A 25,379-nucleotide genomic window follows, 5' to 3' on the forward strand; every position below is an offset into this window, starting at 1 on the left:
ATAACGAAAAACGGCCAAGATTGCTCCGTGTTTGTGCATTGGGCTGCTACTGCGGAGAAAGAGTTCAAATACAATCTGATAGAGCCTGTGTATTTTATTTATTCTCTTCACCCCGGCAGTTTTTTTTTCACAGGACAGCAACAAGAACAAAAAAGTTTTTCCCAGAGCGGGGCACTTGAAGCTTTCGACTTAATGAGATAGAAGCGCCCTTATTACAGAGAAAATGTATGCCACATTCGCAGAACTTATTTGGATAAGTATAAAAATACAATAGGACACTTCACCGAAAACTGATTGAATTAGGGTTGAAGACATTTTTACGGAATAGACAATCAGGAAGCCAACGGCTTCGAAATTCAGCTCTGATATTCTTCAGTTTTCAGAGGTTTTACAAACCAAGTTCGCGTCCCTTATCGTGAACCAGGAAGGTATCACTGTGTACAAAGACGGAAAATTTGCATACGTTCTGGTGTAATACACTGCCGAATAACATTTTTCTGTAAATTTCTGAAGGAGATTTGCCTCCGAATTCAGTGAAACCAGCGTTCTCTGCTTCTTCATGTCCGCGCACCAGTTCCTTGCTTTCTGTAGAACGCATGTGATACACATAAAGCACCTGGACACCCTATTCGAAATCTTGTGATTCAGGTCATCGTCTCTCCTTCACGCACGAACTCTCTGAAGACACCTTTATCAAGATCGTTGACATCGTCTTCGACTCCCATAAAGACTCCGCATGCTGCATTGATGAGCAGAATTTTCTATTACTTTCCATCTATTAGAGTAGGCTCACTCAAAGGCTATAGAGACAGCACCGGGGGCTACTGCTTTATTGTGAGCCTTTCAAGATAATGCACTAATCACATGATCGCCAGCTACTAAAACAGGTGGTTGGTAACTGAACGCGTACTACTACAGGAGCTTGGTGGAGACAGGGGGGTAAACGCTGCTGCCAAAAAATGAAGTAAAAGAGAAAATGATGCCAGGGGAACTTGAAGAGAAAACTGGAGGCATCTGGCATTGTTTCGAAAGGGGAAGTCATGAGATCTAGCATTACATGACAAAGTTGAGAACCAAACGATCTGTGAAGGTGGTTTTTTTTCGCCCAACAACACCCACGGCATCTCCAGATACCAGAACAAGCGAAAAGAGCTCCCTGTTTACAAAAATAGCAACTGTCTGGGGATGCTGAATATACCAAGTGTGTGGGGTGCCGAATTACTCTGATATGATGGCCCGTTTGCATCCATCGGCAAAACCAGCTTATGCTGAAACGGCGAAGCGTGTACGCCCGCCGCAATAAACCCGCCTTTCTACCTTATCTTGCTAATAACCGAGGGCACCTGTACGCCAGCCTATATAAAATTGCGCTCATCTCAGAAACTCAACCTTGAGTGACAGATTGTGCTAGCCTTCGCACTCAACAAAGTGAGGTGCCAGCGTACTTTGAGAGGATTTTTAGAGTAGGGAAAAAGAACTTCTGTTCAGCACACTGTATTCATTCAGCCAAGGTACCCCCACCACGTATGGAAAGGCAACCAACATTTCTGCGATCACTTCAATAATAATTCCGTTTGTTAAATATGTGGCATGCACCACATGTGTTTTTACACTCGGACAAACTCTCGCTGCTTTCAGAAGGAGCAGATTGGAGCAAATCCGCCGTACCCCGAAAATGTAATCGCTACGAAGTTGTTTTGCGTACGGAAAACCACGGCAATGCTTATCTCGCAGCTGCATCTATATTGCATTTTCCCCCTGTCCTTTCAGAAGGACAACAACCACAAAATATCATCACCACCATTATGAATATGAAAACCATAATCATAATAATTCGCTGCACATTTGTTGCCTCTGCAGAACGGAGGCTTCTTCCAGATGTCCTGTCCCTCCTGTCGCTGGATTTTTGAGTCAATTGTCTGGCTCTTTGGGTATGACTGAACGTGAGAGTGGTATATTCTATAGAGAAAAAAATAATGCAGAAAGAGCAAAATCTGTTGCTATAATTTGTCCCTGAATTGACGCCACAGCACTGGTGCCACGGTGTCTTCTCCCCCTTTTGTTTTGCGCCAAGCTATTGTTTTCAAATGACTTTTCGCAAGAAGACTGCAGTACAGAAATTTAGACCACGCGAATTTACATCAGACATTTATCAAAGCAATTTTAAACAAAATCCCTAATAACGGCCACATAACAGACGCGAATTTTTCGATTGATGTTATATATTTGGACTGGTAGGAAACAAGCGCGGAAGCTGATAGTTGTGTTTATTTGCACTAAGCACGGTGTCCCTGGTAATACTTCTTTCGAGTTAAAATAAAATGCCAGAGTTACTTGTTAAAGATACATCTCGGGTATTACACGCCCCATACTTGTGGGATATATATAGAGGCATTTACGTGCACGAAAGTCTTGTCATGTCATCTGGATACGGAGAAAAATGCTTTCAATTTTGCGACTCCAACCAACAAGTGATACCCTTAGGCAATATTGCGACACGGAACAGCATCGTCCCTACCTTCAGTGAGCTCAAATCGTCACAAACAAGGGCAAGTGTCCTCAAGAATAATTCCTTGTATACACCAACCCAATAAAGCACCTTGAATAAAAATCATGTCTAAAGACACGCCGTGGCTTCGTAGACTTACCAGGAAGTTGCTAGCATCTGATCCAGAAGAGTCCGAAAGGTTAAATTTTGCTGTGGCGAAATTTGTCTGAAGAAAACAAGGAATAATTTAGTAGAAATTAGTAGAAAAATTACCCTGGATTGGAGCGCGGCTAAAAAATCTAGGTGAAACCACACTGGAGGGGAGGGGGACACGCGTGACTGAAATAAGAACTTCCTTATTACCACAGGATCTGGTAACCCTGGTGCGATGATTGCCCATAACCTAAGACGAGACGACGATCATCTCTTGGCATTTAACGATGTTGGAGCCACTGATAAGAAGGTTGGTCAGACTGGCGACACATGTCAACGTGCTAACAATCTCCGGTTCGGGACAGGCCGCCACTGTGCTATTTGCTTCAACAGTAAACGCGATTTTAGGCTCTTGCTAGTGCGTGAAGTGCATGTGTGCCTGGCCATCGCGATGTCGGAATAACTACGGCATCAGCGTCCGAAAGCCGCGGCGGGTACACGGCTCAGATATCATCGACTCGACCACTCCGACGAGAGAAAACTACCCTTCCTTCGTGCAAAGAAGAGAGTTCGCAGTATAAAGACGTCGTGGGAAGATCTTGCATTTGACGGGCCAGTGCTTGCGTGTGGACGGGCCAGTGGACGTCCGTGGCCGTGTGGGTGCGAACTCGCCGAACTGCTATAAACTGGCCGAAAGTGTACCAATATGTGGGTGTATTTATTTTTGCGTTCTACAAATTGGCTTTTACTACAAAAAGTATGTTTGGGTTATAACCCCTGTTCATTTATTTTTGATTGGCTGCAAACCTGCCATAGCGTTGCTGGAGCGGGTGTTGTTCCCCAGGTTATTCTTTTTATTTTTGGGAGGGGGGGAACATTGAAAAAGAATTGGAAGAATTGGGAAGAAGGTAGTTAGTTCATTCGAGTAATTTCTCCGGCCTTACGTCGTATGTTACAGGTATCTGTACTATTAAGAGCAACTTTCTAGAGGGTTTTAAAGTGCGTAATAGCTGGAATGATGATGATGATGGTTAGAGTTTTTTGGCGCAAGGCCAGCTGGGGCAAAGAGCGCCAAACAGAAGTATCTAAAAGACAATACAATAGTGTCTACTAAAGCCAAAATAACAAAATCAATTAACGGCAATGGTGATGGCTGGTGTATAGCGCCAGATTTGATTATGCGTGATAGGAAATGAGGTTTAAAAACTTCACGTCTGACAAGTACTCAAACACACGTTTCACGGAAAACATGGCATCGTCACCCAGAAACAGCGATGAATGTAGGGGAATATGTTGTCTGTAGAGTTCTCTGAAGCGTTTGTGTCGTGTTGTGTGAAGTGCCTTGCATGTGATTAGTATGTGCACTACGGATAGGGCCTCTCCGCACCTGCTGCACTGGGGTCTAGAAGATCCAGTCAGCAGATACGAGTGTGTCGCATGGGTGTGCCCTATCCGCAGCCTACCCAAGGCGACTTCCGCGTGTCTGTTGCGTGAGTCAGTTGTGTATCGTCCCAAGTGTGGCTTTATTACGTGTAGTTTGTTGTCTGTCTGTTCCTTCCACTGTGCTTGCCATTTCCTTCGAAGGTGTTGTCGAATTTGTGGCTTAAGGTCACTCTGTGGTAGTATTGTTATATCTACTGTGTTCCTGAGTGCAGCAACTGCGGCCTTATCCGCAACCTCATTGCCAGCAATCGCAGCATGGCCTGGAACCCAGCACAACACCAGAACACGTTTTTGGGCATATATAGACATGATAGTGTTGAAAACCATATGGAAAATTCTGTTTTTGTATGGCTTGTATGATGCCAATGCGCGCACAACGCTCAAGGAATCTGTATATATGATGGACTTCGAGATTTTGTGTTCAAGAATGTGTTGTACAATGAGTAAGATGCCATATGTTTCAGCTGAGTAAATTGTGGTGTATGTGCTCATGGTTCTGCATGCATCAAAGTTTGGTCCATGAGCAGCGCAGGACACTATGGTTGCAGTTTTTGATGCGTCACTATAAAACTCTGCACATTGATACTTGTACTGCAGGGAGAAGTGCTGCAAAATTGCAGTTTGTGGTACCCTGGTTTTATCAATATTCATGAAAGACAAGTCACAACACACAGGTTGAAGCTGCCAGGGTGGTAAAACGTCAGTAAAAGAAGATGTGTAAATGTCTGAAAAGGAGATGTTGAAATCCGAAGCTTCCTGTCTCACTCTAAGTGAGAATGGCAAAGGAACAGACGGGCGATTTACAAACACTTGTGATGTGGATGCATCACTAAAAACAGGTTTAAAAGGATGGTTATTCATCGATGAAATTTTGAAAGCGTAGAGCAAGTCCATGTACGGTCGTTGGTCCTCAAGGCACCATTTGTTACATTCAACGTATAGACTCTTTGCCGGGCTAGTGCGGAACGCACCCGACGCAAGGCGGAGGCCCAAGTGGAGTACTGGGTCAAGCATTTTTAGTGCGGTTTTTGATGCCGACCCATACACGACACTGCCGTAGTCTAACCGGGACCCGACTAATATGGTAAAGACCCGGAGAAGTAGTTTCAAGATCAAAGAACCAAAGCCTTTTCAAGATCAAAGAATACCGTAAGGCAGAACTGCTTATGAGCAAATGCATCTTTTATGAAGGATTCCAACGCAACAAGTTGATAGTTGGTAGATCGCCCCCATGAAGGAAAGAAAAGTTTAGGAGGGAGCGTCACGTGGCTATCGTGAAGCCTAGTCATAAAAAATAAAAAGGAAAGACAGATGGGAGATTCCCTGCCTCACGTGATAGGCAAGCGGTAGTTCTTTGCGCCTCACGCGGCCGCCCGCCTGCCCGCGCTATGCCAGCTATGCTGCGTCGTTCCGTTTGGTTGCCGCGCCGTCCGGGTATTTGGGTTTCGGCGACGAGTCCCCGTCCGGGCGTTGCGGGCAGCGCTGCCTGCAACCCTAAACGCGCAGCGGGCTGATCGTGCAGGCAAAGTGTTCGGACGGGAGAGACAGAAAACATCTTTATTTATTGAGCTCTGGGGTCCGTCGAAGTGCGCCGCAGTCGAACTGTCGTGTTCCGCCACAGTGCAAAAGCGGAGATGTCAGAGTACGACATCCGTGCCTCACATTTTATTTCACAAACACCTCACTTCCTTGATTCTAGAAAGTTCATATTTTCACCTCCCAGGCGTAATTTAGCGTTCGTTACCCATATACCTATCGCACAGATCTGAACAGTACTCGGACAACCAGCCCGCGTTATTCCTGCGACGCGAGGCGGAAAATGATTTGTTCTTCCCGCGCCCGCACCAAACGTCAGTGGTTCTGCACCTTTTCTTTTCTAATGCACTGAAGGAACGAACAACGCAAAAGAGACATCGTCACGACAATTGTGGCATGTACAACGTGCCACCATGCCGGAGCGCCGATAAGGCGAATGTATGCAAATGCGCACGCGAGCGACACCAAAGCTTCTCGCACAACCTCTAAACTGATGGGACACTCGTTACAGCGCTATGATGTAAAGGAAAGGTGGCGCGATAACTCCCCGCAAAATTGGAAACGCAATCGTCAAAGCACACCTGGCAAACACCACGCACCCGTAGGCCGCTCCGTGCTTGTGAATGTTTACAGCGGCGCGTTCGAGCAAAGCCGGTCGTGGTTCCAGCGGTAAGCGTCAAATTCGGCTCGCAGCTCGTGAAGGTGCTCCGTGAGCATGAGATCTACGTATCGTGTCGCTTTGAACGGCGACAGTAATTCCACAATACGAGGGATACGAGGGTGGGAGCGCAACGCTGGCGAAAAATCGCGTACGGCGCCTTCGGCAACGCCACTCGCCTCCTCCTCCACCGGCAGCCAGCCGGAGCCACTAAATGCTACCGTGGGCCTGAGAGTGGTGCTTTTTCCATAATGCATTGCGCGGGAGGAGCCCGAGGGGAGGAGAATGCGGCGTCAGAGGAGGTTGGCTTGCCAAAGCTGTGCCGCCTGACGTCATGCTCCCTCCTAACATTTTTCTTCCTCCATGATCGCCCCACCCAAAAGCCTCCCTGGCAGCTCTCGAAAAGACCGTTGTACTCAAGGAAGTACACGAGCCTACGATTTATCATCTTCTCGAGCAGCTTGCACAGGCAACTTGTCAGAGCGATGGGACGATAACTGGCGGGAGAGGAAGGGTCCTTACCTTCCTTCAGGAACGTCACTACTATGGCCTCCCTCCAAGAGAGTGGAATCTGCCCCAAAAGCCATATTTTATTGTATAGGTGTAGGAGTGTTTCAAGAGTGTCTGGGTGTAGGTGTTGTATCATGGTGTATGTAATCTTATTTGCCCCTGGAGCTGAAGGTTTACATGTGCTCAGGGCAACCCTCAACTCATAGAGTGTAAATTCAGAATTGTAACCAGATTTTGACCTGTTATTGTCATGTAGGGACTTCTTTTCACAAGTATTTTTATGTTTTAGGAAAGTGTTTGTGTAGTGTGCAGAGCTGGAAACGTGTTTGAAGTGTTGTGCAAGTGTGTTAGCCTGGTGTTCTAGTGTATCCCCTGTTGTACTGACCACGGGCAGGCTGTGTGTCTGTTGCCCTTTAAGGTTACGTATTCGTGTCCAGACTTTGTGAGTGTCGGTGTATGAGTTGATGGAAGTGAGGAAGGCCCGCCAACTCTGCCTTTTCGCCTCACGACGCACACGCGTCCCAAGAGCCTTTGCCCGTTTAAAGGAAATGAGATTATCTGGGGTGGGGTACCGGCGAAGGACACCCTACGCCTTGTTCTGGGCCTCTCGCGCCCGCCTACAGTCCTCGTTCCACCAGGGCCTCCTTGGGTTGCGGGACGCACTGGAGGTATGGGGCATAGACGTTTCGGCGGCGTCGAGTATGTGTGCCGTGAGGAGTTGGGCTGCTTCCTCCACGTGTAGGTGTTTTATGGTTGTGTGGTGTAGTTTAGATGTTTCTGTGAATGTACTCCAGTTTGCTTTTGATTCATTAAACCTGTTATGGGAAGATGGACTGCATGGGCCTTTACCTATGTACGTTAGGGAAGTGGGAAGTGGTCACTACCATATGGGTCCGTGCCCACACCCCATTCAAGACATGGAAAGAGAATTGCAGAACCAATGGCCAGGTCAAGATGTGAGTATGTGTTGTCACCTATGTTACGGTATGTAGGCTGTTTATTGTTGAAAAGGCATGCTCCTGAAGATGTAAGGAATTTCTCTATGAGGCGACCTCGGGCATCCGTTCTGGAGGAGCCCCAAAGAGAGCTGTGTGCATTAAGGTCTCCTGTTAGAATGTACGGTTCGGGCAGCTGGTCGACCAGCGCCTCGAAGTCAGAGCTCGAAAGTGCATTATAAGGACGAATGTAAATGGAGCATACCGTTATCAGCCTATTAAATATTATCGTACGGATTGCTACAGCCTCAAGGGCAGTGTTCAGAGTGACAGGGTGGCAAGCTAAGGATGTCCGGGCGACAATTGCCACACCTCCTGAAGAGTGTGTGCAGCCAACCCTGTCCTTTCTGAATACCATGTAACTATTCAAGAAATTTGTTTGTTTAGAATTGAGGTGGGTTTCCTGGAGACACATGATACTTGGCTGACTGGCATGCAAAATCTCATACACATCGTCAAGATTTTTAAGGAGGCCTCTGCAGTTCCATTGGATGATGTTTTCTGTTCCCATTATTTAAATTTAAGAATGACTGGAGTGTGTGTGTTCGTGTGTGTCCATGTGTCGTCTTTCGGGGCGGTTACTCTTGGATTTGTAGGCTTTTCTGTCAGCTTGGAAATTGGAGGCCGCTCCTCTTGCTGCGTTGCAGGCAGGAACGGCGTGACATCCATCTCCTCGTCGGATGCCAGAAGGGTGCCCGGCAGACCAGGCCCCCCCGACTTGGCCCCCTTTCGGGAGCCCTTCGTTTTAGCCGCCACCGCCGAGGGCGTCCGGGGCAGCAGAGGTGGCACGGGAGGTGCGGTGGCGGTGGGAGCCGATGCGGGGCCCCCGGTGTCCATCCGGTCGGCACCCTCCAACGCACTGGAGGACGGGGAGGCAGAGGCGGGAGCGGCACCGGTCCCTACAGAAGAGGTTGTCACCACAACCACTGCTGCCTCAGCAGCGGCGTGGCAACGGAATCGGCTGCCTGAGGCACCCCAGGGAGGGCGGGAGAGGAACCAGGTCAGACTCGCTTAACTGGGTCACTGTGGACACCAGACGCCGCTCCGCCCCCCGGCGAGCTGCGTCGGCGTACCTCCCCAGAGGGAAAGAGGCGAACCACTTTCTCGCCTCTGGAAAGGTGATGTTCTCAGTGACCTTTACATTTATGATTTGATTTTCTTGCTCAAATTTCTCACAAGTGCGGGACCACGCTGCGTGGGGCCCCTGGCAGTTGACACAGGTGAAACTCTGGGTGTTGCAGTTTTCGGACGGGTGGTCATGTTGGCCGCATTTTGCACAGGTAAGGCGGCCGCGGCAGTAGTTGGTGCCATGCCCAAACCAATGGCACTTAAAACAGCGCAGCGGGTTAGGGATGTAAGGCCTGACCGGACATCTAACAAAACCTGCATTGATGTATTCTGGAAGGCGCGACCTGTCAAAAGTTAAGATAAGACGCTTTGTAGGTGTTTGTTTGTCCTCTCTACGCATATTTATGCGCCTTACCCCTGTTACGCCCTGACCTCGAAGGCCCTCCAGCAGGTCGGCTTCAGTTTCGTTCAGTAGATCGGGATCGGAGATCACGCCCTGGGAGCTTTTAAGCTGCGGTTGGTCGTGACCCTGATGTCAAGATCACCGATTCGGGTCTGGCTCAAGAGTTTTTCTGCCTGCTGCTGCTTGGTGACTTCGACAAGCAATTGCCCAGTTCTTTATTTCTTCGCTTTGTACGCCTCACCAATTATGCTCGTCAGGAACTTCGATACCAAGAAGACAGACAATGAAGAGACAGATCTTTCTGTGTCAGTTGACTCAACTACAAGAAAACAGGAATAGTTGTTTACGGTTGTTGGATAGACAGTTGTTGAAAGAGGTGGAAATGAAACTTCGGTGTGGCCCCTTTTCGGAGGCCGATCACGTTTGGAGAGGGGCTTTGAAAATGCCATATAGCATAGTATAAAAGCAGGGAGACGGGGGTACTTTCTCCTTTGACCTTACCCTGGTAGTCAAAAAGGTCCCGGAGCTCCCTGCCTGGTAGACAGGCAGGGAGCCCATCGGCCGGAGCTTGACCAAGGCTCCGACGGCCACCGTTTACGGCTTCTACCCTTCACCTTTAAACACCTCGCCACGGTTGGACACGGCTTATGTTGGGAGCTCGGGGTCCGCGGTGTCGCTGCTCACCGTCACCATGAATACTCAAGGTGCCCCGTGCGGGGTTATAGCTGGAATGTATTGTGCCACCACAGCTAGGCAGTTCAGTTTGAGGCACGGACGTTTAGTCAGCTAGAGCCATGGATCAGCCCCTGTGTTTAGGATGCGGGTTTTTCTCGCATTCTGAAAGCCCGGGGTTTGATTAGCAGTCACTTCATTCAATAGTTACTACTTGATTATTTCATTTGTTAAATGGGGTTTTCCTGAGAAATTGGCGTAGACACTGTGCGTTCTAAGAGCAGTGAAATCCGGTGCGCCGTTGGGCCATGCGCGAGTTCGTGCTAAGTACATCTGCAATTTCGTGTGTCGTCTTTTGGCCAGGACGCTCGATTTCGAACTGAGAAATCTAGCAATGGCATAGTGATTGAAATGAAGCTTATATGACGAATAACGTATAAAATAAGAGCACGCCCCACGTGGTCCGGAAACGCGTGCTCCCTAGCTGGCGTGGTGAATGGTATTTTAAATTGGTTGTGCCGCCAGCTTCCGCATAGGCTACGCGCAGTCGACTGCGCAAGTACGCTAAGAATGCCGAGACAAAGGAGGCAAAAACTGCGGCAATGAGGCCAAAACGGCAGAACCTTGCTGTTATTACACAGATGACGTCACCGAACTCACCTTGGAGTATAACACGAGGTAGCACTATGTACTTGCTTTTAAGTCCCCTTAATAAAATAGGAAGAGGCAACACAACACAGCGTAGCGGTACTGAAATATTTTGTGAGAATTCTTAACACAAAGGGAAGGAGCAACAACAAGGAGAAGATTTTTGGCGCGAAATTTGCATCATTTGTGTGCTTGAGGAGTGGTGCGGAGGTGATGACCACCCATTCTCACCCGCCTTTTAATTACTATTGCCGCAGAACCAACGCTAGTCAAATTCGAGCAGTACGCGTATTACTGTACTGCTAGGCCAACTGTGATTATCGTTTGCGGCCGTACGTAACAGGGCAGCAATAACTATCCCACTGACAAGGTTATCTGCCATGGAGCTATTCGCTGTTGACTTTTTTGTAATCATTTGAAACTGTAACAAAAGGGAAGAAAGCCTGCAAAGAAAATTTAGTTTAAAAACGTCAGCGAAGCTCACCTTCAGTTCAATCTCTTGCATCAAGCAAGAAAACATCTGGAGAAGTAAAGATGAGAAAGAAGGCAGGGTATCCCAATTTACGGCAAAGCCTTCAGTCCCGCAACAAAGAATGCCTTCTAAAAGTATAAGACAGTATACAAGGCAGCTCAAAACTATAAACAAGAAAGCTGTAAAATAATAAAAAAGTGGCTGTAGATTACGGTACACCCCAATGCGACATTTGTACGCAGCGCGAAATGCAGTCTTTTCGGCCAAGGTGTATGGCTGGTCATGAAGTAATCGCGTGATCAGGGAACGCACGGTGGCGCGCGCTACTGTGCCGCTATCTCGCAGCGTGTCGGCGCCAACTTGCATGTTGCTGTGAATTGTGTCCGAATTTCCCGCGCAAATGTCATGTTGTTCGCATGAGCCACGCAACAAGGAGGACGGCGAAGGAGGTCCCGAAGGACCGATATGCGTGCAGGAGGGAGCACGTGCTGGGCTTCTGCGCTGTTTGTAAACTTGAAAGAGCACGACGCCTGCTTTCATGGATGCCTGCATTTGCGTTTCCTTTCTCGGGCGATACTGGACGCGTGGGACGGTTTCACACACGTATCTGGCGTAGCATCGCAATACTGCCCTTCCGCCGTTACTTTCGGAGGAACGTCCCGCGCCGCTTCGGCATGCCGTCCTCAACCTCATACTTTACCACACTTTCCTCCTCAGTGTTCTGTCTTCGGTGTTCGCTTCGTTCGGCCGGTTGTGAGGCCAACTGCGTGGTCAAACAACAGTACCTGGCGCCAGCGTACTGCGCAATAAAAAACAAACTCAGAAACGCCGGTTCTCCGGAGTTAGCACTGCTCCCGCCCTCCTCCCCCCTTAAAAAAATAAGTAGTTCTAGTTTCAATATTATAAATGAGCTATTTTCTGCCTGGAACCTTCCGCGGTGATTACAATTGATCACTATAGAATTTGGAGATACTTTTCCCCGGAGCTCAGCTCAGAGCAGCAATTCAGAATACTGATAGTGCCAGAATTATAAATGCAGTGATTACTAGGGAGAGTTCCCATTTCGAAGAATGCCCGTACATTTTACAAGTCTGGAATAGGATGCAAAAGGCTGTCATTTAGTATTCTTTTGTGCTACCTATAGCTGTTGCTGGCAAGTGCGGCCACCGCAGTGCTTCCGTTATGTGAGCGCTCCGTTCAAAGCGGTATGTATAGATGCCTTGATGACAACACCAAATCGCTTCCCCTTAAATCCATATTTCAAGCGCAGACAGGCGATACAGAAGAGAAGGAGAGCACCAGGACAAGCGCTCATGTTGTCCTCTTCTTGTGTATCGCCTGTCTGCGCTTTAAATACGAATAAGATCCAATGAGCTCAACTTTACTTTCCCCTTAAATACTGCAATTTGCCCTACTCCGGAGAGGATACATGGTTTATGTCATATCTAGGTAACCTGGTAATTGGATCATTTCACCACAGGTCCCTCCTAACGGAGATTTTTTTACTACAGCTTTTCAACCCGCTTTTGAGTGTCACTACGCTACACAAAAATGAAATGTATAATTTGCGATATTTCAAAGGTATTTTTGTATTGGACCGGGTTCGGCAACATACCAACCTTCTTTTGAATATGCTGATGTGTTGTAACAGGCAACTGTAGTTATTACAATCAAATTGTCCTCCATATCTTTTAAAATGATAATGGCAAAACCCACTCATTACTGCGTGGGAAGGGATCTAAATCGGCTCTTGTTGGTTGAACCAAAGTGGTTTTATTATTATTTAACGAGTACCCAGAGAACCAATAAACTGTTAAATCATGTGGATCGCGATGGGTATTTGGGAGCAAGGACAAAACGACAGCAAAAACCTAAACCCTACACGAAAAAAAAGAAATTCAGAACACGTCCTACAACTTGACTTTAGACCTGATGCTTTAGCCAACAGACGCCGAAGAAATTCTCCGGTAAGAAAATTGCCAGTAAAATGTGCTGAGAAACATATCCAAAAACATGTAGCTAGCGTTTCAAAAGTTACAACTAAGGGGGTCAATTGCCGATTAGCATGTTAAAATGATAGTGCCACGATAGTGTATCCACTCCTAGGTGCTTTCTGGTGGTTTGTGCTTTCTTCCGATGTGCTTTAGTGTCCACGATGCTCATGTTAATAGAAGCAGGCGAGCTAGAAATAGGTAATATGTTCTGGTATTAAAAGCCAGGAAATCTGCCGCAACATGGATAGAACCTAAATGACAACTTCGCTGTTTGATTTGATCTTGTGTGAGCCTTTTAGCCTCTGGTAATCGGCGAATTTTAACACTTTCAGGTAGATAGAACCTAAAAGAAAACTTCGCTGTTTGATTTGATCTTGTGTGAGCCTTTCAGCCTCTGGTAATCGGCGAATTTTAACACTTTCAGGTTTGTAACTGTGGCATACATGGCTTCCGGAGCGTTAATACAACACCATGAAATCGTAGTCCTGCCTGCCGCCAGTTATCGAAGCACTCTAATCAGGGTGATCTAATCAGTGGGACCACTCCGAAATGATTGCAAATAACTCGCTGGGAACTTCTTCGTGACAACTTTTCATTTAAGAATAAAAGTTTGGGGTGAGTTTTGCACTAATATATAACCGGTTAATAGTTTAATGCGAAACAGCCACACTGATCACATAATGAAATTGCCAGGTGGCCAAAATGAATCCGGAGCCCATCAAACAAACCATGCAGAAATTTTCTGTGGACGCGAGCCATCCGCTTTAGGCCGTCCTTGTTTATTCTATATGCTTTGTTCATGCCCTCCGAGCTTAAAAGTGCGCTCACTTCAATGAAGGCTTGACTGCACGAAAGAGAGGATCTTCTTTATATGAGTTGTTTTGCCGACCTCCCCTCTATTTGAGATAATACATCGAAAGGCTATGCATTGATAATAACCAAAGGACTGCCTTTTACGCGCCCAGTCTCCTCGAATGCGATACGGACGCTTCGAAGCCGCTCTATTGCAACTTAATATATCTCTGATTACTTCGAGATCAGGAAAACGCCTCCTAATCTTTCTTTCTCTACTGCAATTTGAAGATGTGCAATCGTGCTTAGATATTTTAAATAAAACGAGAGAATGGAATTCTAGGCACTCGGGCTAGAAACCAAGCGTAGAAATTGGGAATAGCGGTCCATTGCTTCACCGTTTTAAGAGGACACATTTTTACAGCCCAACTAGCCTTTTCAGAAGAATGATGAAGCATGCAAAATAATTAACAAAAGACTTGGAAGAAACATTCGTACACAAAGCTCTAGAAACTTCCCTATTTATCGCAAAGCGGAAGTCACCAAAGTGTCTGGGCATAGACAAAGAAGGTGAAAAAGACTATTTCCCCCCAAAGCGTTTAAAAGTTTAAAAGCCACCTCGCCACCAAAAACGCTGTTGTGCAATCAAGGCTGGGTTTTGTGGAATAAAAATTGGATGCCGTGAACAACTAGATTATGTATTAGGAGAGATGACATGGGAGGATGCCGATGGCGGGATAAAAGCGGGAAGAATGACGTTCGGAACGATTTATACCTTGTTCAGCGGTGTCCCAATATAGCCTTCAATATTACCTTTGCAGATGTTGTACCGGGAGCAACTATATTGGAGCAGCTGAAACAAACATACAATTTATGAATAGCCTAATACCAGCTGGCACAGTTTGTACGTTAAACAGAGCCTTGCGGTGGTCTATGAAGCAATCGGTTTTTATGCTTGCATGTTTATAAGTGGACACCTCACTCATGTTCAAATAAACAAGTGCCTCGTTGGCCCGTAAAAGACTGTGTGAAACGTGAATGGGAAGGGTCTGTACGTAAATCCCGTGTTACTGAAGAGAATACCTCGCCCTTAGGTGGTTTTATTCACTAGGCCGATGTAGCCAGAAAGTGGTTGTGTACTGAAAGGGACACTAAAGTGAATCTGTCAAGCTCCCGTTTTGCTTGGACCGCGTGTACTGGCTCAAATAAACACACTTGTCATTGTTTATCTGGGCGATAAGCCGGTATTTATTCTATAAAGCCTGAAAGAGGAGACTACCATGCGCGGATTGCGGTGGTCGCATCAACTAAGAGCAGGGACGTCAGTAAAATCTGCTACGTGATTGGACGATGTCCAAGATTAGCATTCAAAGAAGCTTTGGTTTCGGTTCTGTAAAACAAAATGCTTGGCATCAGACTTTATTGTTGGATGCGCATTCTCGGCATCTCAGTAATCGGCCTACCGCACTTTTACCATGTTGTCGGCTGTAAAATGCCTCAGATGAGCCTGCAAGTACGGCTAAGAATCGCAGCGATATGATCGCGCAGGCGTACGCAGTGGATGAACATCCTCCGCGTCACCGCAGACGCCGAAATGCCATGCTCTTTCCACCCTTTTTTGGAGTTTGGCTGGCCCGTGCCTGTATCGTAAAAAGCGTGTTCGCACCAGGCCAAGGGTGTGCTGATTCTGGCCTGTGCCCCCCGCCCGCAAGCAGTCGGTGCTTGTGGCAACAGCACGACAACGAGAACTCGCTAGCGCGTCAGTGGCAGTCTGCGCGCGTTCTGCGAACTCGCTCGTGGAGCAGTGAACGTTACGGCCCAGAAATGGTGAACTCAGTTTAGAAAACATCGGCCGCAAACGAAAAAATCAACTTACAAAAAAAAAAACCCATGTACCCTCGGGGATTGGAACTTGCGATTTGCATAAGAAGACGCCTAGCGCACCAGACAGCTCGGCCGCTAACCAGCGCCACTGGTAAAGTAGAGAGTATATAATGTGTAGCCAGTTTACATTTATATTTAGTTTTAGCATTTCAGTCAGCTTAGATGACTATTTTTTGTTTTCGCTCGTGTAGTAAGCGTCCACGAATCCTCGCAATATCTCATGTCTAGGGACTGCATTTCTTAGACCGAAAAGCGTTCACAGATGTGTGGTGGTGCTGGCGGCCGCTGTGCTTGTTCAACCTGCGCAAAAAAGTGCTTCCCTCACCCTAGTTTTACGCTGTACGGTAAAACGTCCGGTTGATGTTGTTTCCTTAGTACCTATATTGACTTTGCTGACTTTTCTCCCGCTTTCAAGTGGCTTTAGATTTTCCGACTAGCGTACCAGTCAGCGAAACGTCGCATGTGGACTTGTGCGGTGTTTGTGTAGAGGGACCTTGACTTAGAGCTTGGTGCAGTGTTTAAACTAACAAACTAAACGCACATTCTTTCATTCACAAACGTGTCGTCGCCTCATTTAAACTGAGCGAACGGACTGCGACAACTCATCGGCGGCCGGCGGCTGGCGGACTAAACGGTAAGCCGACTGACTCAGTCGGACGGTGGGCGAGCCGTGCAGTAGTGCAGTCAATCAAAGCCACCTTTTTGCGACGTCATACGAGACGCCACAGAAAATGAGGTGGATGCAGAGGGGACAGCATTTTCGAATTGATTTTTCTACTGAGTAAAGTCGCGTACACGCAGCGAGAGCGGTCGAAACGGGGCCTACAGACTCCATACTACAATCTGCGCCCGTAATCCCGCATTGTTCAATAATCACTTCACTGCCCATTAAGACCAGGGATATTGCAGCCTAATAGTTAAATGTTTATAAAACACATGAGCTGTAAAAGCTTGGATGGAAACCGGAACTTACAATTGCAGAAACGGGGATCGTAAGGGGTGTGCTGTAGTGGCTGTGTGTTTAATTCGATGGTAGCGAGGAGAAAGTCTTAGAGAATTATAATAGTGCCAAAATGGAACTCTGAAATAAACAGCGATGAAAACTTGCACTACCAGGTATCACGCATATTTTAAATGAAACGTAGACAGACGAAAATAGAAAGAGAGCAAACAATGGGCCTACGTGTAGAAGCCCAGGGACTCGTTCGTGAACCTGGCAGGTGGTATCACAGAAGAACGCCCGGACTACCCCGTGGCGTCATTCGCTGTGCCTCCACTTGGTCTGAACTAAATTCCTGGGGGTTCTTCCTGCATCCATTAAAGGGAGCTATAGTTTTCGCAGTGGGACAAGCTCACTCTACGCAGATGGCTCACTTTGGAAAGATTCACAGAATTATCGCAGAACACCTAAAGCAGGATTGAACTAGTGGGGTCCTCGTATCTGCTTCTTTCCGTCATTACAGCGAGGAGCTCCTGCATACAAATTCAGCTTAAGGCGTCTCCGCTGGTATTTTAAACCATGCCTTCATGCGAGCCTCCTGTCGAGGAGATTCTTGAAATCGATTGTTGCACGTAAATGCATTATGTTATCCTCCACTCCGTCAAGTCGAGGATACGCATGGGGTGGAGTGTAGACGGTGAGAGAATAGGGCCATTAGGAAAGCTACATACTGCTCCGGGTACCAACGCTGCTCATTTGAACTGAGTCTCCGCACTGCAAGACATCAGACCTTCAGACATTCGGGCCACTACAAGACTTTCAAGACTTCTGGCCGTCACCACGTGAGACGTAGAATAACAAGGCATGAACCCGAGATTTGGGATAAAATACGCGGTGAGGCAAGTCTATTCTTCCTTTGTTTTCCAATACAGCACTATACTTGCGGGCTTGGATTTGAGACCCGGGGATCTTTCGGTCAAGAATGTGAGCAGAATATTTGTTCATACGCAGTGACAATGGAGTTGTTAAACTGTTAAAACATTTAAACTCTGTGTTTACTTCAGTTTTAATCTACTGAGCACATTAATCTGTCTCCACAAAGCTGCAACGTATGGCAGTCTGTCTTCAAGCCCGCCCGTTCCTGATTGGACTACATTGTGGCACCCATGTGCGGTATTTCCTGAAGACGGCGATTAGATTAGAAAGGTTCAGGAGAACCGATACCCAAGATTTCTTCAAATGGGGGTGGCTTGTATGCTCTGTTGTCACGACAACGAGGAAAGTCCATCAAAAGGTAGCCTGGGATGTCTTTCCGTGTGTGCTTATTATGCAAATTGAAAAAGAACATACGCAGCACCAGTTGGGACTCCTAGAAATTTTGGTATTGAATTCATCCTCATCATAGTTATAATTACAAAAATCATCAAACTGGCTGTGTACACTGCAGAACCAAGGTCTCTTTCAAAGATTGGCAGCTGCTCTGACCCTGAATTGTTGGAATCTATGTTCTACAACCACATTTTATTAGCTTAGTCTAGGTTGAATCTTTGGCCTTCTCTTATTTAGCGTACCACCCCTTGGTAACAAAAAATATGGGTATAGAGCTCTAAAAAGGAAAGAACATCACGGAAATGCACTCTTGCACTGAAAGAACTAAGCCATACACGTACTGTTAAGTCGCAGTTAGTATTAAAACGTGCAATTATTTCAAGCCCAAACGCATGGTTATGCTGGGAAGGAGAACTCTTGGTACAAACCTTGCCTAGTTGCTCAGGAGGAATCTTCCGAGCAAATCGTAGGATTTCACTCTTGCACAGTCTCATCGCGTCACCAAACAGGGCTTTTGCTCTAAAAAGGCGCGGACCAATCGCTGCGTTTTCAAGTAAAAAAACATAGGTGGTCAGAGGGAACACATCAAATCTATTTTACTGCCAGAGCTAGAGCCCGCAGATACCATAGTAAATAGTGCAATTAGTATTCAAATAAGACTATGTATGGTTTTTTGCGCAATTTTGCGGCATCTATGCAGCAGTGCTGCTACACATAAGAAGAAAAGAATAGCGTTGCAATCATGGCAATAAATTCAGAGTGAAAACGCCAGAGGGATATTCTAGAATGTGTAAGCAAACAAACAAAGGGTTGAAAAAGTTGAAACAAAGGGTTGAAAAAATTGAGTCATGCAACGATAGCCAGGAGGTTCATGAGTTGAAGCTGCAGTTGAATCGACTAGAGCAGTACAGCCGGCAGCAGAATATAGAAATTCATGGGCTACCTCTAACAGAAAATGAGAATCTACTAGAAAAACTAAACATAATTGCAGCTGACCTTGATCTTGCTGAACTGACCCCGTCTGACGTTGAAGGCCTACACAGGCTACCCTCCAAACCGGATAAAGCACCGGCTGTGCTGGTTCGCTTTGTGTCACGCGTAACAAGGAACGACTGGATGGCAAAGAAGGCAGAACTAAGGGCGGCAAACACAGCAGTGCATTTCCTCGACAATCTGACGTCACACAATAAAGCTCTGCTCTGGATGATGAAGGCGAAGGCCCAAGAAAAGCATTATCAGTTTGCATGGCAGAAGGAAGGGAAGTTGTTTGTGCGCAAGGCAACTGGCGCACGCGTGGTTCAAATTGAATGTGAGGCGGATCTTGACAAGATTCGCTGAGCCCTCGCTGTTCTTTTAATATATTTTTTTTCAATGTTCGATGCCCACGAACCAACGTACTATGACTGTACGTCATTTAACTCTGCTGTACACAATCGCCATTTAAATGCCAGTAACAATATGTCAATATTCGACGTTAATGCAAGAAGTTTGAAAAACAAAGTGTCTGATTTTGAAACTGCTTTAGATTCGCTAACTCACTCGCTTGATTTCCTGGCTTTCACAGAGACTTGGTTTTTAAATAAACATGATGCTGTCAAACTACAAGGATATAAGTCGGAAGGGGTTTATAGAAATAATCGTAAGGGTGGTGGGTCCTCAATTTATGTTAAGGCTGGTATTTCTTATGAAGTGTTGTCTGAATTTTCTTGTGTTAGCGTTCACTTTGAGTCCATCACTATTAAATGCGGCGCAGTACTTATCGCTTCAATCTATCGCCAACCGTCTGGCGACGTTAAGGAATTTGTTGAGCATGTCAGCACTATTCTCGAGTATGTGTCCTTGTTAAATCTACACATTGTGCTTGTTGGCGACTTCAATATAGATGTTCTAACGCCCAGTACTCAATGTCAACAACTTTTGGATCTAATTGAATCTTGTTCGTGTTCAAATGCTAGTTGCTCACCTACAAGGATTACTCCACAAAGTGCCACCCTAATTGATCTATGTGTCACAAACTTCGAGAATAACTCAATTTTTCCAGGAATCATGGCCTTTGATCTAAGCGATCACCTACCAGTATTTTGTTTCTTTCCTCAAGTTAACAAGCAGACCAGAAACGGCAACGACACTGTAGTTCCTTGTCGAAACTACAGCGAGAATGCCATTCATGATTTCCGTGCCTTAGTAGAAAGTGTAACCTGGGATGGCGTTTACTGCGAAGTTAACCCAAATCAATCGTACAATATATTTTTGTGTAAAGTGAAGCAGTGCTATGACATTGCATTTCCATTGCGACTTGTAAAGAAGTACAAAAAATCCAGGAAACCGTGGGTTACGCAAGAGCTATACAAGAAAATCAAAGCTCGTGATAAATTATATCACAAGTTTATTCAGGTTAAAGATTTAGTTTTATTTAGGCAATGCAAAAAATTGAGAAATAAATTAAACCCCGAACTTAGGAAAGCAAGAATTACTTATCATACCAACAAGTTTGCTACTATATCTAACAATAAAAAAAATATGGTGCGCATTGCATTCTCTTATCGGGAAGCCTAACGATAAAATCCCCAGTACACTTACTTTTGAAGGTACTGAATACAGTGGTGAGCCACTAGCAGATAAGTTTAATTCATATTTCTTGAGTTCTGGCGCATGCCCCCTATCACATGGACCAAGAAAAGAACTAGAACAGTACCTTTTTACACAGCCAGTCGGTTCTCTCTTTCTTACCCCATTTCACCTTAGCTTTTTCACCTTTTTCACCTTTTTCACCTCGGCTTTTTCACCTCAGCTTTCAGCTTTTTTACCTCAGCTTTTTCACCTTAAACTTGCCATGCATATACGAAATGAGGCTATATTGAGTCAAGCTACCAGTTTGGAATTATTAATTGTAGCAAACACCCAGTATGATTTGCGACACAGCCGTTTTAGGACACCAGCCATTCGAACAAACTATGGAACACAGACACTAGCCTACTTGATACCCGATTTTTTAAATGCACATCCTGGTATATTCGATTGGATTAAAAATTGCCGTTCTGATTACAAATGTAAAAGTAACGTTAAAATGTACTTGTTATCACTCGCTCATAATTAATTAAAAAAAAGCGGACCGTGCAGCGTCTTCCGGTAACAAATATATGGTTCACTTATGTGCTCTTGTAACTTTTCTTTTTGTCCTAATAAATACGTGTGTGTGTTGGTAAACTTGTACGCCTTATGTATAAAACATTGGAAATGTATAATTATCTGCTAAACACTATGTAAAACACATCTGCTTGCGTCATTGTTTTACTGCTTCGTTATTTCTCGTAATTTATTGTATAAGGAACTGCTAGCTTGCCTCGTAACGCTTTAATGATCGTGCTTGTGTTGCTTTTCTTGTCAGTGAACTGGTCATTTCGCTGCTTATTGCTCCTGTGCAATGTACTTTGGGTGTCAGGGCCCTAGTCAGGCAGCTTGTTGCCTTTAGCCCTCTCATCCAGGACAATGTATGTCTGAACGAAATCGGAAATAAAAAAACTATTTAAAACGTCGTCAACAATATACAAATGAGTGAGGGCTGATTACAATTAAGGTAAGCGAAATAAAGGGAACCAATTTTCCAGTGTTACCCTCTTCTGAAGATAAAATAGGAAACAATGGAATATGTCGGCTTCCATAATTTTTTTTGCGGGGTTACCTGCGCGAAACTTAAGAAATAATTGCCTGAATGTTAGCTTCCTTGTCCTTTATATTTCTTTGGCGAGCAAGCATAAAATCCGGAGCTCGTTGATAAGCTTTTGGAGGTAGAACAATCCTGGAACTCTACGACTGTTTTTACGCTACCATCTTCACAATCCATGGTAGCGGAGAGGAAACATGTGCGTGAAGGTGTTTAGGGTTTCAAAGCTGCACCTTTACTATGAGGGCCTCGAAGTGGGGGTCTCCGGATTAACGTTGAGGAGCTGAGGACGTTGAACGTGTGCCAAAGTCTCGAAATCCGAGTATTTATGCTTTCGCCCCATTTGCAAAGCCACCACGGCTGAGGTAAAACCCGCTTCCTTAGCCAATTTTCTCCCGTGGTAGGTCCTCTATTCTCTTTGAATGTTTACCTCTGTGACCCTTTCTTCCACACAGCGTAGCCGATACTAGGTAGTTCTTAGGTTACCACCCTGATCTCTTATTTTCTTTTCTTTCAGTCGAGTTGCACCTTGGTCTCACCAAAAGTACTTAAAATCATTTGCATGAAAGAACACTTAAAACACGACGTAAATCTCCATGCGTGGAACTTACAGGGTAGTTGTGTATTGCATGCAGAACTACAATCCGGCTTAGAGGTCACAAAAAGGAGCTGTGCCAACGTGACGCACCAAACGCTGGCGTTCATTTTGCAGCCTTGTACGCGAAGGATTGAATCCAGTGTAGCCAGCCTGCACCTGCGCAAAGCGAACGTTACCGGGGACTTTATTTGCGGAGCTTTTGTATCCAGGTTACAGTTTTGCTCAATTCAAAGGTATCAGGCAAAGTCCACTTGAAAAGTTGAACCCGGTATTACCTAGGAGACATTTGTTATTTTTGCTGCCCATCGTAAATTTCCCGCTGTTCCTACTTCCCAAAGACACATAGGGCACGAACACACCATATCGCTGGAGAACAAGAGCTGATAACGGTGCATGCCATGCCTAGTAGAAAAACTGCCACCAGCTTAGCGCTTTGCACGCGTTACCTTCTGCACTAGATGCGCGATAATTCATACCGGGATAATTCAAACTTTCGGCTAACTCAAACAAATTTCGAAAGTTTGGCTGGATGGCTATGTTCTCAGAGTATTTTAAAGCAGCTTAGTTGAAACTGCTTCATTGCGAAAGTTCGGTTATTTCGATCTTCCTCATTGCCCTGGCCGAGAAATATTCGCTCCATTTGCTACTTTTAGCTGCACATCGGCATCCTGTCAGCATATTGCTGGAATTTGCAACATTTTGACAGGTTTGAAAGCACCGAAATGAACTGGCTGTCCTTGCTGGCATCTAAAACATTGTTTTGAACTCTCCTTCAAATACAAAGCAGACATCCGCACTTAACGTTTTTCCACAGGCGCAAATAGCACTTTAGTATTGTGCATGAATGTTGTAATATTAGATATACGTGAATGTTTAATCACAGGACGAGTTTACATGTTACCCCGAGTCATATTTATGATCACGTCTGATAATTCATACAAAAATCGTGGTGTCCCTTTGGGTTTTAATTATCGGAGTTTGCTTTAATTCATAATATGGCGACGTGGGAACGCCGGTAGTAGTACTTTACTGTAGTCAAATTGGCTCAACAGGTATTCTAAATGCGTTAAAGCATTACCTGTAAAGCCTACAGAGCCAGGTTAGCACACGGCTAGCATTATTAAGATCCTGGTCGTGAAGTATTTGTACACAAGGATAACCTCTTCAAAAAGAATCTTTGGATGGTGAAAGTCGGAGGGTATTGTACCTCCTACTGCGAGTGCCCCCTTCACCGACGTTCATGTCTAAGGGGAGAACCATGCAATATAGACAGGTTGTCCTCTGGTACATGGACATCCGCTTACACTCTGCTCAGATGTAGAAATACTTAGACAGCCCGGCTAGGCTCTTTTAATGTGTTGAAAGACTGCGACATTGCAAACCTCGGGACGTTAAACCTAACACCAGAAAAGGTTCGGCCTCACAGAGGACGACGCAAAAATCAGGCACATCTTTTCGCTCTCCCTGCTTTATAGAAACACACTCATCAAAGCTAACTTATATAGCACTGGTGCACCATAGCTGCGCAACAACATGCTCATCTGAGAACAGGAACATCAAGTGAGGCAGTGTATTGCGAGGTGCTCTTTACGCAGGCCTGCCGAGTTTAAAAACGGCGAAATTTCGGCTCACGGAAAATGCAAAGATCAATTCCGTATATTCACACGTGCGCATGTATTAGGACTTCGGGGCCAAGAGTGTTTTTGTGCCTACACTTCCTACACTAGTGCTGTAAGTGTAGAGACGTATGCTTTGGCCCATCAGTCGAAGACTCCACTCAGTGGAGGCCATGTCGGTTAAAATAGCCGAACTGATGACACCCATATTAGAACCATGCTCACATATTTCTAAGTATGTTACACTGTATACGAACCGTACTGCTAGCAATAAGAATTGGTTAACTACTACTCCCGTTTTCACTGTACCCCGTGAATTACTTCTGTGATGTTTCATAGCAGGGTCTCAGTTAATGGTAGGTGTGCTTATTGCAATTTACGAAAGCTTGGTGCTTCTTTGATTTGTGACGCAGTGTCTTGTGAAACCACGGTCCGCCCAATAAGCTTTGTTCGTCGGCTAATTTATCTTGAAAACTCGTATCTTCCAAATGAAAGCATTTCATACTACTCGGGAAGTTTGTCTTGTGCACACAGTAGATGAAATGTGCCAAGCATTTCGATAATGAACTAGAACATCGAGAAACCAGCTCGAGCAAAATCACACCACTCCTCTGATCTCCTTTCGCCACACCTTCCTGAACAAGCTTGCTTCCTAGGTGTTTCATTGGATCACTAAAGGGCACCACAACCAGACCTGTAATTTAAAAAAATATATTTGAAAATACGTGGATAAAAGTGGTATATTTATTGCCGATGCAGGTACTCTACATCATTAAGAATGTACAGTACGTGCCTAGTGCAGACATTGTTTATGGTGCGTGCCGCGAGTGTTTCTCGGCAAATGTGGCAGGAAAGACTATGCGAAAAGCTTGCTGCATACGATGCTAAACTCCATGATTTGTTAAACGAATGACAAAAAATTCAGAGCAATTTTCCACGATACATACCCAGCCCTACGCGAAAAGGAGAATATCCTGGATTTTGCAAGGATAATGAAATTTGGGCACTTATAAAGGCCTCATACTGTAAAAAAGTTTACGCAGAATGCGTACCTTGTCTCTTCTACGCTATGGCACCGTTAGTGCATTCCTAAATACGTTCCTTCACGGTAGCGCGATCTTCGCTATTAAAGATCCTTCATTCGACTGTCGTGTGCCACAATTGTAGTGTAATCGCCTACGCCTATTTTTAAGCCGCGGGTATTTTTTTTTTCAATAACTGCGTTCAGGTGCACCGTTAAGATAAAATATGGTTGAAAAACAAGTCGAGGGGTCTCCATTCTTGTTAGCCGTACCGAAGCGTACGCCGCGTCGTCGCAAGAGTTCCTTCCAGGCTGTATGAATAAGCAGCCAATGTTTGTTTTTCTTTACGAGGCGGAATAAAGCCGATATTTGAAGCACTGCGTATACGCAGATTCAGTCATTTGTCATGTCCCGCATGACAATTAAGACATGGCCGGCCTCAGCGGGTGCTTTAAAGTGAGACAGGTAGCGACCTTCCCACGTGCTCTCGGCTC

The 25,379-nt window shown here is 45.6% G+C and overlaps 1 protein-coding gene across 4 annotated transcripts in view; it reads right to left on the reverse strand.

Moving 5' to 3' along the window:
- Positions 1–24,986, reverse strand: part of LOC144141799 (uncharacterized) — a 30,404-nt gene extending 5,418 nt beyond the window's left edge. Inside the window, exons 1-6 of one of the 4 annotated variants that reach the window (XM_077673294.1) lie at positions 24,811–24,978; positions 22,338–22,403; positions 18,414–18,526; positions 14,608–14,685; positions 11,059–11,094; positions 2,649–2,714 (exon numbers count right to left, since the gene is read on the reverse strand). In XM_077673294.1, coding sequence (XP_077529420.1) covers positions 2,649–2,714; positions 11,059–11,094; positions 14,608–14,685; positions 18,414–18,479 — 246 coding nt within the window. In that variant the 5' untranslated portion in view covers positions 18,480–18,526; positions 22,338–22,403; positions 24,811–24,978. Of the gene's footprint in view, positions 1–2,648; positions 2,715–11,058; positions 11,095–14,607; positions 14,686–18,413; positions 18,527–22,260; positions 22,404–24,810 lie in introns of all 4 variants that reach the window. The other 3 variants (XM_077673291.1, XM_077673293.1, XM_077673292.1) reach the window with 3 other exon arrangements.
- Between the last annotated feature and the right edge of the window lie 393 nt (positions 24,987–25,379).

The sequence above is a fragment of the Haemaphysalis longicornis genome, unplaced genomic scaffold (genome assembly GCF_048455015.1).
Source record: "Haemaphysalis longicornis isolate Haplotype H1 unplaced genomic scaffold, Haemaphysalis longicornis Haplotype H1 scaffold_6, whole genome shotgun sequence".
NCBI lineage: Eukaryota > Metazoa > Arthropoda > Arachnida > Ixodida > Ixodidae > Haemaphysalis > Haemaphysalis longicornis.